This window comes from Diadema antillarum, unplaced genomic scaffold (assembly GCF_040938485.1).
Source record: "Diadema antillarum isolate AM-2024a unplaced genomic scaffold, OU_Dant_1.0 seq00000538_RagTag, whole genome shotgun sequence".
Taxonomy (NCBI): Eukaryota; Metazoa; Echinodermata; class Echinoidea; order Diadematoida; family Diadematidae; genus Diadema; species Diadema antillarum.
The window spans coordinates 677,143-692,340 of NW_027271486.1; the positions used below are offsets into that span (position 1 = coordinate 677,143).

Consider the following 15,198-nt stretch of genomic DNA (forward strand, 5'->3'; position numbering starts at 1 on the left):
CGTTTTCAAATGGCTGAGAAAACCAATTTTCATCATTAAACGTTGAATCCTTCTTAAAATTACATGCTTTTTCATATTTCATGAGAGGTTTCCCATTATCTCACTTAGGAATGTAAAAAAAATATGAATCCCGGCCTCAACCAGACAGCCCCTTAGTGGCCTTTGATTGAAATTGAAATCAAATATTGAAATGTGCATATGGCCTCAGTAAGAGAACTTTTCTGACTTTGAAAACAGGACGTTTTAACTATACCATCGCAAACTTGCCATTACCCTACTGCTAACTTCAATAGGGTCATGTGATCAATGTTTACTGCACACTCGAATGTACTGTACTAGGTACTCGCAGCTGCAAAGATCGAAGTCGAAGAATCACGTTCACACTCAAAGGATAGGAATTCGTCGATTTTTTGACAGATATCAAGTTATTTACTGAGGAAAACCAAGACGTGAATGACGCACGAAGAGCTCGGAACTGATAGTTTCAGCTCCAGAGCTTGGTACCGAGTTTTGAGAGACAAAAGACAACTGTCTCTGAAACTCCTGTAAGGAATTCCGAGGCCTTCCGAGAACGGAAGTGCTCACTCACACCATCACTGCATCAGGGCAGGGCATCACGTATTTTCACTACCGTTGTTGAAATCTCAAACTAAAGTCCAAGACGATGGAGAGTCTCTCCGCTGGTCTTTCCGTCATTGTTTGGGGATGCACGGGAGGAATATTACTGGTAAGTATCAGTGACAAGTGTGGTCTTAACTCTTATGGACAATTTATTGGCTAAATCTTGCTCTTCATTCTTGCTCTTTTGGGGGTTAAAAAAGACAGTTATTTCGCCCACTTTTACCATGTTTACCAATATAGTCTACCAGATCCAGCTCTACGCTAGATAAGATGCTAAGATAAGATGGGATTGTTCGCCATAATGCAATGGTTGTTTATTAGTTATACGTTGACTCACACACTCTGAGCTGAGGGTGTAGGCACCCCTAAACCAGAGGAAGTAAAAGGTGTTTTAGTATTTTTTTTGTAATTCCACGAAAAGTGGATAGACCAGATACCAAGATCTAAATGAGCTACGGTAGTTTCTAAATTCTAGATCTAAATGAAATGAAGTATGGGTGTCTATAATTTCTATTTAATGTAGAAAACTGGACACTAATAAGACCTAATATTTCAGATTTCATGACGAAGTGTCATGATTCTATGATATGAATGATTTGTGTCATGAAAGTTCCCTTTCAAGTCACAATCATACAATTACAAATGTGCTGTGGCGAAGTGTGGGTCTAACTAACACTACAACAGTCACAGCTGTAAGCACGATGGTAAGTTACTCCCCTTGTCGATTACAAGGAAAACAAATTAAAGACTCAAACCAAACCATGTTTGCAAGGGTACCAATTGCCAACAGCGCTGAGAATTGAAGCTGCAGTGGAACCTCTCTGGAAGGGAATGTAAAGCAAGTGGCCCTTGATTCGACATCTTAAATAGGGCAAGTCCAAGATAACACGCACGTTACGTATGGGACATTCAGAGACTTTTATGACCTGAAAAATAGTGTTAATGGCCTTTGATCATATTGAACTTCATCATGGTGATTGATATCTAGGAGAAGTATAATCTTGTAAAAAATTGAGAAAAATGACCTTGACAATTATATTCTAGAAGAGAAAATATGTGCCGTTACGTATGGGACCAGAAAAATTTTGTTTTTTTGAACATTTTTTTCAACCTCAAAACTCTCTGAAAGTATATCATTCTACAACTTGTAACTCACTGTGATGAAAGTCACAACACTCAAGATTATCACAGGTAAGTTTCATGTCATTAGGCAAAAAGCTCTAATTACAGGTTCTAATTAAAGACAGACATGACGTGTTACGTATGGGACAGTTACGTATGGGACAGTTTGTCCCCCATTCATTTAGTGTGTGAAGAACCATGTTTATGGGTATTTTGCATAATCATTGAAGTAGAATCAGTTGAAACTACTCAAATACTGATCCAGATTGTCAAGGAAACAATATTCCCCAAATATTCACCATCATAATCATATTCAATCATATTTTTATATTTTTATGACCAACCTGGGTATGCATGCCCTTTGTCCCCCATTCATTAAGTGTGTGGAGAAGCATGTTTATGGGTATTTTGCAAAACAATTTTGCAAAATACCCATAAACAAATTTTTGCATAATTATTGAGGTGGAATCAGTTGAAATTACTCAAATACTGATCCAGATTGACAAGGGAACAATATTCCCCAGATATTTACCATCATAATCACATTCAATCATATTCTATATTTTTTATGACCAACCTGAGTATGTATGCCCTATTTTTATCAGGATAGTTACTACTGAAAAATTGAATACCTATTAGTTTAAAGTGTTTACTTCCATTGATGAAGGGCAGTTTGCCATTAAGTTTCAATAAAAAACAACTTGACACAAGAAATATTAAGTTTAATAAATAAGCAATACCTGCTGTGTGGAACCCCAGTGATCGAGTAGATACATTGTATGTGATGTCTGTCTAGCAGTCAGGTCATTGATTTGAGTCACACCTCAGTATGTATACCAGGGGTCGCGCTCAACTTTTTTTTTAACTAGCCAGGCGGACTACTTAGAATCAATTTTGACACTGAAGCAATATTTTGGCTAGCCAGACGGACTAGTAACTTCAGAATTTTATGACTTCTAGCTAGTCCGACGTGATTTTTGGTGGCCAATGGCCAGCGGACCATCGCCAATTTCGAACCCTGTATACCCATGAATTTTGTTGTGGCTACTACTGAAAACTGAATAAGGACAATTTGTGTATCACTTGCAATAAAAAAAAAAATCATTTTACATTTTATTTTTTTTTCTATACATGTATATACAGTATAACAACCATTTCAAATTGGATCTCCATCACATAAACTTTGAATTCCTCTAGTCTTAGGATTTTATGCTCCTAAGTAATTCATATAATTGGTTTCCAATCATCTCTTTAAATGTTGAAAACTGAATCCCCATTTCTACAAAAAACTATACCATCCCTTTAATGCTGATTTTTCATTGTGTATTTTGCCCTTTTCCCCTCCCCCTTTCTGAAAATTGTTCAGTCAAGTTCATGTATTGTTTCAAGTGTCTATAACTCAAAAAGTAGCTACAATGTTGGGATGCTTTCTTCAGGATGATTGACCATTTGTGTACTGAGAGACCTTCCCAGCTAGCTACATGCATTCACATGCAATATGTATGAGGATGTCCCATACGTAACGCATTTGTCCCATACGTAACATTATTTCAATGCCTAATAAAATATATTTCTTTTACTTTTTTTTTTCTTTTTTCTCTGGTATTTAATTTCTCTAAACAATAAATTAGAACTTTCCAAAAGGGCATTAAAATAACCTTAGCAATTTCAGAATAAACCTAAAAAAATGACCTCATTTTGTCACGTATGGGACATCTCATGATAGGACACGAGCTAATTTGCATAATCATTTGCATAATCCCTAAATTTTCATACCAAGTTAAACTATGTGATGAACTTCTTATGTCCACATATTAATCAAATATTATTTGCTTTCCTTTGAATTAATATGAATTTTTATAAATGTCCCATACGTAACGCTGTGTTTCACATATATGCAAATGAAGCCCTTGAAATTTGCATAAATTTACATAATATCATTTTTTCATCTACGGAAATCAAAACTTCAACTCATAAGCTTCAAAATGATACCAAACATGTCAATATTGAGCAAAGATGAAATTTTGCCTTCTGAGGGGACCTTATCTTGGACTTGCCCAATAGCAAAAATAGCAAAATAGCAAAATAGCGTGCATGATCCGTATGCTTGCGCTGCAACCATCATTCAACCACCTGAATGTATTAGCACGCGTGCCATGCGCGGGCGAAACTGTATACATACTACATCGCACTTCGAGAGCGCTGTACTCCATGTACTCCATGCTGTGCGAGAGAATCAACGCATACACAACACGTTGCGATCAAACCACAGCGATACCGCAAATTCTGGCACGGGTGGCATGCAAAATCTAAATTTTGTGTAAATGCTCAAGTTATCTCAGAAACGGCTGCCATCATGGCTGTAAGTGTACACGCTGTACAGATTCAGTGCAGGTATACAGACCTCTTCGAAACTTGGAATGAAACGAGTCTATGTGTTGCTATGCAACTTTACTTACCCATTTACTTACCCGTTGAACTGCTTATCTACATTTTGTAATACGAGTTGACCCGGGAGGGTCGCGACAATGATTTCGAGGGGTCCGGCGACGTGGCCCACTGTTGTGCTCTTCGGAACATGTGTGGAGGTACAGTTGAACCTCTCTTATCCGGCCTCCCTTTATCCGGATCTCTCTATTATACGGACGCAATCTCGCTGTGATTTTTTTTTTTTTATAATTACGGGAGGAAAGGGGGATTCCCAACTCCTTGAGAACTCCTACACAAACACACATGAATTACAATATATTAATTCCAACATGATTAACTTACATTACATCAAATTTCCTTCCAAATTGCTTACCTTCAGACATTTTAACATCCCCAAACATCCCCAAATCATCGCAAGAACATGGACAGATTATGCGCTCGAGTCCTCTCATATCGCATTGCCACATATACTATATAGGTCCATACACAGCCGTCGATATGACTAGACAGATGCATTGTTTCGAGTCATTGGCTGAGCAACGAATGATATTGAACACTCAAAAATTGTTCACACACAGTACACACACAAAGAGAGAGAGGAGGACCATCTAACAATGGCGACCTACAGTCGACTTTGCCGAGCCGTGATGATCGAATTTTGAAGTGTAGTTTCGTGGACTCGTACTGTTTATTTTGAAGATCTACTTGATACATTTCTTAATGATTATTTAGGTGAATCATCCCAAGAATTTATAAAAGAAAATGATTTCATTCTTGCAAACACGAACCTCTATTTTGGGGTCTGTTACTGAGTATAACAATGAAAAGGTTGCAGTATACACATTACTACATGTGGTACTACAATGGGCTACATCAGTACATGTGTATGTATGTACATGTATAAAGCATTGAGTCTTCCGTATCCGGCCAAATCCCTTATCCAGATGAGCCCCGGTCCCGACTTGTGCGGATAGGAGAGGTTCAACTGTAGTTGCACAGTTTGAATTTCGCACTTGATATGCACCATTTTTTAATCATGAATTTCAGTAAATTTTTATTTGTATGAGTGGTCTATTCATGGAACCCTGTCGAATCAATTGCCACTTGCTTTATGAGAATGACATCATCACAGTCAGCTACACTGTATGATCTACTCCTGTCATCTAAAAAGTTACCCTAAGTACTCTCTAGCCTGATCGATGTCTAACGTTCGGGTCTACACACGTCTACATCAACTTTATTTCTCGTCTGAGTCGCTGAATGCTTTCGCTGTATTTGTCTCATCATATTAGATATTGTTTTTTCTTGAAATTATTCCCACAGCTCCTGCTGATAGCAATTTTCTTCTTCATCTATGGTCTCAAGAGTGTGATCTACAGCGAATGCAGTGCTACAACGACAGGTAAAACTAAGTAAAAGTCTTCATTTTTTTTTAAAACTTCTCATCCTGTATTGAAAGTACATTTGTACACTTTCCTACAATATAGATGCCCTAAACTGCAGCCCATGGCCATGGGATTCCCCACTTATCAAAACAAAAACATTGTGAAGGCATGATGAGGCTATTCTGTATTCACTTCACCTAACACTAACAAGTTCTAATAGTAGCATAGCCTTGTCCCCATGTACACATTATAACTCATCACCTTTTTTGTCCCCGCTGAATGAGTTCGAGCAGGGGACTATGAAACGGGCTCCGTACGTGTGTGCGTCCGTGTGTGATCAAAATGTTTAATTTGCTACTTCTCTGTCATTTATGAGCCAATTTTGATTCTGTTTGCTTTATATGATAGCACTACATGGGAGCTTTGAAAATTCTACACAGAATTTCAGTTGTGACCTTTGACCTTGACCTTTGACCTATATTGTACATTTTGCTACAAAATGCTACTCCTTTGCCATTTCTAACCCGATTTCGATTCTGTTTGCTTTATGTGATGGCACTAGGTGAGGGCTTCAAAACTTCTACACAGAATTTTGACCTTTGACTTCTTTGACCTTTGACCTTGATTTTTGACCTATAATTGTACATTTTGATACAAAATGCTACTCCTTCGCCATTTCTAACCCGATTTTGATTCCATTTGCTTTATGTGATGGCACTAGGTGAGGGCTTAAAAACTTGTACACAGAATTTTGACCTTGACTTCTTTGACCTTTGACCTTGATTTTTGACCTGTATTGTACATTGGTTACAAAATGCTACTCCTTCGCCATTTCTAACCCGATTGCGATTCCGTTTGCTTTATGTGATGGCACTAGGTGAGGGCTTCAAAACTTGTACACAGAATTTTGACCTTTGACTTCTTTGACCTTTGACCTTGATTTTTGACCTATATTGTACATTTTGCTACAAAATGCTACTCCTTCGCCATTTCTAACCCGATTTCGATTCTGTTTGCTTTATGTGATGGCACTAGGTGAGGGCTTCAAAACTTGTACACAGAATTGTGACCTTTGACTTCTTTGACCTTTGACCTTGATTTTTGACCTGTATTGTACATTTTGCTAGTAAATGCTACTTCCGGCGGGGACATATATTACGCACCACGTAATTTCTACTTGTCCTTGTTAAAATTGCAATGATCCCATAGTATGCATTGGAGTTGGTACATGTAGGGAACTCGATGTGCCATTTATTTTTGTGTTTTGTGCGTGCACATATCTTTATAGTGATGTTCATTCATTTGTATTCTCCCACTGTTTTTCACTGTGATAGCATTATCTTTTAATGCTTTCTATGACTGGATACATACAAACCAACTCAAATATAATGTGTACCATAATACCTTTTTTGCCCATTAGAGGATTCAGTGATTAGAGAAAGAAGGTACTGCACCCAGGGCTTATTGAAATAAACAGGCCAGTTACATGTGAACATACCTTTCGTGTGTATCAAGCACACAAGAAACCTGTGCTTTTGTTTGCTAATTACTGAATCCTCTCATAGGTTATAAAAGAAGATTTGGACAGTAGCTCTGTTACAACTGGGCAATTCCGTGAAAAATGTTACCCGAGGGTGGAAAAATGAAAATCAAGAAACAACTTTGTTTTACCCTGGGAAGTATTCAGGAAGGGTCATATCAATCTGATATGATGAAAAAATTTCGTACAATTTGGAAAAAATGTAATTTTCTAGGTATTCAAATTGTGTGTTTTTTCTAAGATATTGCAGAAAAATTCAATATAATTTGCATGTAATTCTTCTGAAGTAGAAATTTTCCCTATAAAATGACTTTCAGGCAACTATTTTTATGCTATGATAAAGCTGATGACTCATTTTCACATCATCCTTCTTGGTATCGAAAGAAAATAATTCTTTCTTAAAAGATGAGCATTTCAATTTTTTGAATTTCCACCTCTTTCAAAGTGTAATGTCCGTAACGTTTTAGATGTAAAAGTTCTTGTAACACACTGTGTTTTGGTCTAATTTTGTTCTAAATTCAAACGCAAAGCTAAAATGTGATATCACACAACATATCCACACAGTTTTTTCGGGAACCTGCATAATTCCTTTTAAATAGCGTTACGGACATTACACAACCAATGCGTTACGGACATTACACATTTGTGGCAAAAGTGTTGATTGTTAGGAATAGTTTGGATTCTACCCTAAAATATTGATCTGTCAAAATGAATGCCTTAGCCCTTGCATGAAAATTGATTTGGGACTTTACTCAGCAACGATCACGAGTGCAGTGTTTCGACAAGGTTTTGACTAATCTTTTGCACTCCTCTACAATCTTATTTCTTGTGTCTACTTAATTCTACCATGATATACTGTATATGTGAACATGGATGCAAGCTATCTTACAGCAACAGCACATCAAGTAGAGTAATTATACTGTGATGGCAAGAATGTATGTTAAAACATTGTTAAAGAAGAGAAACAGTCAAAAACATCTGTGGACAAGGCCTTTTACACAATGTACACTTGTATGGTCAGTTGCGGTCTGATTTGTCTGTTAAGGAAATACAGTCCAACCTCAATATCTAAACATGTCGTGAGTGGTAGCCATCTGGATAATATGATATTGCTGGATAAGGGAGATATGCTCATACAGTGTATGTAAGCAAATTGTGTAGGATATTATTAATTGACTATTCAATATTATTTAATGTTTTTATTATTCAATAATGTGGAAATCAAATGGAATGTGAATGAAATACACTTCCTCATTATTCCTTCTAGCAACAGTATTTTGGTTGGTAGAAATATAATGTTGTACCATAGCAATTAACATTTATGTCCTGAATCACAATTACTTTGTAAAGAGTAAAAAAGTGTTATATACTTTTAGTCATATTTTGCACCGAATTATGCAAAGAAAATCATGTGCCAGTCCATATCTGGATAATAGAGCAATCCACAAAAGTGATTGCTGGATAACTGAGGTTGGACTTTACAGTGTACAGCTGTATGTAATGAGGATAGTCCATCGATTATGAAATTTCTGAAAAGACAAGGATCCATGCATATTTCTTTGAGTGTAGTGAAGGAGAGCCATTTTTAGAAACAGGCAGGAATCATAGTATTAGACCCTCTTCAACAATTGGTCAAGAACACCTTTCTTGCTTCCAATGTGATTTGGAAGCAGAATAAACAACATTCTCCAAAACAGACTTTTCTGACCCTGGAAAAGACTGTTGTACGTCAACAAACTGTAGGGAAAAAAAGAAAGTAAAACTAAACATTCATTGTGTACAAATACATACTGAGGATTTGTTGAACCATTATTTCATTTGATTTTGATAATGCATTAGTTTTGATTAAATAAAAGTTGTTTATTCATGCAGAGTTATGCTCAGTGATGGCTATGTAGATGTGAATAAAAAGTGTAATGTCCGTAACATTTCTTTAAAATTACATTTTGAGTAATTAAAAGTTTGAATATCATAATAGAAAGTCAAAAGGCTGATCTATATGTTATTTATAGATCACAACTGTATATCAGGCATTAAATAAGTTGATTAAATTCCAAGATGATAGAAAAGTCCACAAATTGTTAAAGTAGGGCTCCATACTGACCAAATAGTCCTCAAATTGGCAACTCCTGAAATAAAAGATCTCATGAAAGGGCTATAGTAGCATTGTCCAATGTGTATTGATTACCGTCCACTGAAAAGGATAAAAATATGAATATTTGCATGTGACTCCTGCCACTTAATGAAAGTGGACAAATCTGTAATGTCCGTAACGCTTGGAATGTAATGTCCGTAACGCCACAATTATGGCTCTAGGAGGTACATGTGCCATCTATTTCACTAAATTTGATTTTATTTTCTTTAAACATTTCTTTACCTTCCAATTTATTCCTACATTAGTCTAATTATGTGCTTAAACTCACAGACTTTTCAATGATTGTATAGGCATGCAAAAAGTCATGTCCAAAAAATGTAATGTCCGTAACGGCCAACATTTTATGCAGTAAGTGCCATATGGTGTGGTGAAATGGATTGAAATTTTCACTGTTTATGATTTAGCCTCATATGTGAGTGATTCCATTGTATGAGTTCAGAATGAAAATATTTTGTTACCTTAATGACCTTTTGAAGTTGCAAATTTTGTCTGAAATGTAATGTCCGTAACGCTGGAACTGCCCACCTCCTAAATCCTTCAACAAATGTTAAATTCTTTTGGCATTGGTTCCCTTAAAATGTTGTATTTATGTCCAGTTGTACAATTGTATGTCTGATACTGCAGCATTATTTGGTCTTGCCTTGTCTTGTCATGTAAGAGTTGTCTGCGGTACCCAAACACATGCAGGAATTGTAATCTTCTGTGCATTGGTTCCCTTTTGTCTTAAAAATTACTTCAACATTAATTTTATTCTTGTCTTAAATTATACATAAAGTTAGATTTAGAGTTGTCTGCAGTCCATAAAACACTGAGCAGCTGTATGTTATCCTGTGAAATGTTGGCTCCCTTTGATTTTTATCTCTCACGTGTGATACTTCAGCCTTCCTGAGTCTGTGTGTCTCAGTCCTGACCGTGGCTCTCATTCCTATCGACATCTTCCTCGTCTCCTCCATGAAGGACGGCAATGGCACATTTGAGGTGAGTCCTCCTCCTTTCAGTCAGACTCGAGTCAAGCTCAGGCAAGTGGTTCTATGACATTTTGCTCCTGTGACAATTTGCTCTTTCATGAAATATGTGCATGCTAAGCCAAACATAAATTCTACCATATTAACATAACCCTATTACAAATGGGCAAGTCCAAGATATCGCGCACCTTACGTATGGGACATTCAGAGATTTCAAACCTCTGAAAAGTAATGAAGGAGCACTTGGATTTTACTGTATATCATCAGGATGACTGGTAGCCCTGAGAAGAATATTGTGTTTAAGTTTGATGTCATTTGACCTTGGGTTAAGTATTTTATTAAGAAAAATATGGCAACTTACGTATGGGACCAGAGAAAAACTGGATTTTTAAAAATAAAGTTTGAATTGAAAATTCTCTGAAAGTACCTTACTGATCAAGTTCTGTTTAGAAGTGAAGAAAGGTACAATACTGAAGTATCTTTCAACAAAGTTTAATTGCAAAAGAATAAAGCATATTTTCATGAAGTTGGTTTAATTAACGAAAGTATACCTTACGTATGGGACATTTGTCTTTAGTGCACAAGTGTATTCATGGGAATGACTTTAAATTTTCCCATAGTGTCATATTCAGTTTACACAAATCATACTACAACTCTTAACAAATGCAATAGACTTCTAAGTGGGTGCTTTCCCGGTTCAGGTACCTAACAAAAGCTAAAATAAGACAAATAAAGTAATTACCAATTTACAATTAAAAGTCTTAGTTTGGATTCCGTCATGCATAAACACTGTCCTCATGATGTCTACACAATAGGTACAGTATATACTGACACTCTATTTCTAGACCATTTGTAATACTCTGGTCAATATTTTTCATCAATTGAAAAAAAAAAAAAGCGTGCGAATTCTAGCTTGCGACCTTGATGTAGCATACATGCACATGTACCATCACTAATTTGTAGTCTTGATAATTTCAACTGTAAAATCAAATGTCATGAACAGTGTAATTTGCAAATACAGTTTGAAGTGGGTACTTTCAGTAGTTCTAGGCTTACCTTGCAAGTTGTCTAAGTTTTTATAGAGTTTTATAATTGTTTGAAACGCAGCACAAAACACAACAACAAGAGTATTTGCTCTGTAATCATCATGTTTTGCCATGTGAATTTTAGCTTCTGCAAAATCAATCAAATTTTAATGAAACTTTTAGACTTTACAAGCTGTGGTAGAACAAAGAGATAGAAGAATGTACAAATGTATACAGGTACTGATAATGGCTTTTTTTCAAATTGCATGGCTTCAGGTCTATGAAACCAAAGACGACAAAATTTGTGTCCTTTGTGCATACATGCTTGTGTAGTGATACAGGAAAGATTATCATTTGTATTCAAATCTTAAGAGAAAATGTAATTCTAGATTTGAAACACTTAAGTAAGTCGCTGATCCGAAACTTACAATTTTGATAAATTCTAATAACCTCATTTGATCATACACTACCAGATTGCAATGCATGGTGATAATTGTGTAGACGTGGGGTACAAAGTATTAAAGTATGAGTTGATGAAGGTGTCTCAGAGCACATCTGTCTCTTCAAACACAAAATAGAAAAGAAAATTGAATTCCCTATTTGTTTGTGTAATTTGTGTTTTTAGCACTCCAACCACAGAACCAGTATTGATATTGTGGTTCATGGCACACGTAAACTACATTTTGTATAGTCTTCATTTTACCGGATTTTCAGAAATCATGTTCATGACCTTGATAAAGTCAGGACATATTCTGAGGGTGTGCAGTTGAAATAGTAAACATCATATCAAAATAAAAAGTATTCTCGTAGGGTTTTTCCTTTGCTATCAACTCTAGTAATGACAAAGTTACCTGCTGTCACCTCAAGTGATTTTTCTTTTCAGTAAGACCTGTAAAGTTGTCATTGATGAGCGCCACAAGCACAATTGTTTTGATTTCCCTTTTGAGGCTGTACAGCCTGTAGTACATGCTGAACAGTGTACTGCACCTAAAATGACACTCAGAGAATCCCATTCTCTTGGACAAAGTCATTTTGTAGAGAGGTAAAGTTGAAACTGATAACTGAATTAAGAAAATATCCAATATCAAAATGTTAAAGGGGAATGTTAATTGAAGACCAGTTGCACAGCCTGTAATGAAAATAAGAAAATAAATGAATATTCTTTATTTTCCTTTCTTAAGCATAGAATGACTTAATAATGCTGTTCTTACACTCTCCCTGAGGTCTACTGAGTAGGAGAGGCAGATATATAGACATATCCTTCAGAGTAGATGCAAAGATTTTCATTAACCAAACAAATGTAAGGACATATACTGTAGCATCCATGTCAAAAGGTGGTTTTCCCATTCACTTTGCATGTAATGTCCCATACGTAAGGCATTTGTCCCATACGTAAGCAAACTTTAATTAGTTATAAGACGAAGGACTAATTAAATTTCCACATTTAGTTTTGCTAATCTGGGGTTAAAATGAATAAATTAGAACTTCCTGAAGTATGATTGGTCAATGCTAGAAATCTTCAGAAAAAACTAAAAAAAACATACTCAAATCCTTACGTATGGGACACTTCGTTCTGGGAAAGTGCATAATTTGCATAATTAATGTGCTGACCTTGTCTTACCAATTGGAAATTATACTAGCTCATACAGGGGTCATGTCCATAAAGGAACTAGGTCAAGGGCAAATTCAACTGATTTTAGATGAATATTTTTAATTTGTCCCATACGTAAAGTTTGTTTTTAATTTATGCAAATTAAGGCCATATTTCTTGCATAAATTTGCATAATTCAATATTTTCTTTGCTGGAAACATATAATTTATTTCTTTGGCTACAACATGATATCAATAACTTTTTGATTAAATCAAGATGAATTTTGAGCATCTGAGGGGACATTATCTTGGACTTGCCCAAATCCTAATCCCTATGTCAACTTAAACCTAAAACCCTGGGCATCAAAACCCTAACCCTAATTCCTTTGAGAATATACAAGGTAAGACCGGAGCAATTGTCACAGGAGCAAATGTTGTGTCACCCAGGGAAGTTCAGCATACTTTGTATTTGTAGAAGCACTGGGATGGTGTGCCTTACATGTTGTTACATATTGTTTTTAATATGTTCCTTGCTTTGGTGAAATAAAGAAACTTGAAACTTGAGACAAGTCAAGCAAAGTCAGTATGCAGTTTGAGTGCAGACACAGTAAACACATATCTTTACATTGCAAGAATGCTGTATACTGCATGCATTTTTGGTGGTATACTATTTAGCATATAATTGGGACTTAGTAAGGCAATTTTACAAGTGGTTGAATTTGTGATGAAAAACCAGAGTAATACAATAAGAAGTAAAATATTATTCCTTTTTCAGAAAAAAGAAATGAAGTTACTGTCTTCTATATTGGTGGCAAAATTACAGTGCATTAAGATCATACATATGTAGGTGACAGTGTTTGTATGAGTTGTTAAAGTTAATGAATATTGATTGATTTGACAAACTTCTCAAAAGTAAAACATGGCAAAACTAATGAGTATCATGTATGCAATAGGTACATGTAGCCTGTGTCAATGAAGCTAACAAAGCTCAATGCAACACAAGTATGTGTTCCCCTGGTTTTTATCATGGCTTTTATTCTAAACACCAAATAATGAGTGCTTATTTATGATGATGAGCAAGGGCAATTTGTCAATCTGTTGAAAAAAAAAAAAGACAACTTGATGCAAGAAACATCAAATTGATTCAAATAAAGGTCATAGTTGAGTTTAACAAATGAGTGTCATCCCTTTCACTTTCATATTAAGTACCTGTACTTTGACCTCTGTCATGCACACTCTCTCTCTGTTTCTGTTTCACTGCAGGACTGGGCAGCAGACAATGTGACCAGAAACAACATTCAGAAAGATATGCAGTACAGCTACTATGGTAGGAGCCTTTTTAGCTCTACAGTTTACATGACTGTATGTGTGCTGCAGAGTACAATGTATGCCCCCTGTATGCAACACTAATCTGGGACTGCAATGCCTTCTTATGAGTACTTTTGGAAAACTTTGTTTTTCAAAGCCATGTGAATTAATAAAAACATTTGTAGAGAAAATTCCAAACTTTGCTGTGACGCTTTTTTTTTTTTTTTTTTTTGGGGGGGGGAGGTGTTTTGTTTTGTTTTGTTTTGTTTTGTTTTGTTTGTTTTGTTTTGTTTTGTTTTGACAAGGCTCCGATTATATTTCTTGCAAATGGCCAGTAACTGCGTTGTTGTCCAGATCTGGGAGGCATGACTTTTGAAGACACAACCACAAAAGAAAATTAGAATTTACAAAAAAAATAAAAACTAGACTTGGAATTTGTCAACACTGACAAATTAGGTGATCCGATCTTTTCGGAAATCAATGATTTGAGTCCTGATCCCAATAGGCATGACCGTAAAGGTTTCATCTGTGGTTATGGACATTGGCCGTGTGATGTTTGGAATCTCATTTAGAAAAAAGGGAGTCGGGTTTGCCATCTTTGGTACCATACTCCGTATACACTATAATGAAGATACAGAATGAAGTATATTTGACCATTGACCCCACTTTGCACAGACAAGATGGCATCTGAGAAAAAACTGGTTATTTTGTGAAATGATCCTGGTAACGTGGTCTTTGTGTGTGCAAAATATTGGAGAGATAGGACATGTATTCACCAAGATACAGGATGATACATTTATGACCTTTGACCCTAGTTTACCTACCCAAGATGGTGTTCGATCAAGTAGTTGTTACCTTATAAAATAATGTACGTCACATGAACTAAACATGTGCAAAATATGGGGGTACTAGGGAATGTCTTTCATGTGTTATTGCAAAGAAATGTGCAAAAAGAAAGAAATATGAAAATACATCGAAGCTAAGCTTTAATTTAAGCTAAGTTTTTCGATGTGATTTCGATGGCGTATGAAAAAAAACGGAGGACACATTACCGATA

The 15,198-nt window shown here is 35.9% G+C and overlaps 1 protein-coding gene across 1 annotated transcript in view; it reads left to right on the forward strand.

Annotated features, from left to right (window-relative positions):
* The first annotated feature begins 630 nt into the window (after positions 1-630).
* LOC139734653 (probable lysosomal cobalamin transporter) overlaps positions 631-15,198 on the forward strand; it is a 41,865-nt gene continuing 27,297 nt past the window's right edge. Inside the window, exons 1-4 of the mRNA XM_071645440.1 lie at positions 631-727; positions 5,497-5,575; positions 10,134-10,231; positions 14,097-14,160. Coding sequence (XP_071501541.1) covers positions 665-727; positions 5,497-5,575; positions 10,134-10,231; positions 14,097-14,160 — 304 coding nt within the window. The 5' untranslated portion in view covers positions 631-664. The remainder of the gene's footprint in view (positions 728-5,496; positions 5,576-10,133; positions 10,232-14,096; positions 14,161-15,198) is intronic.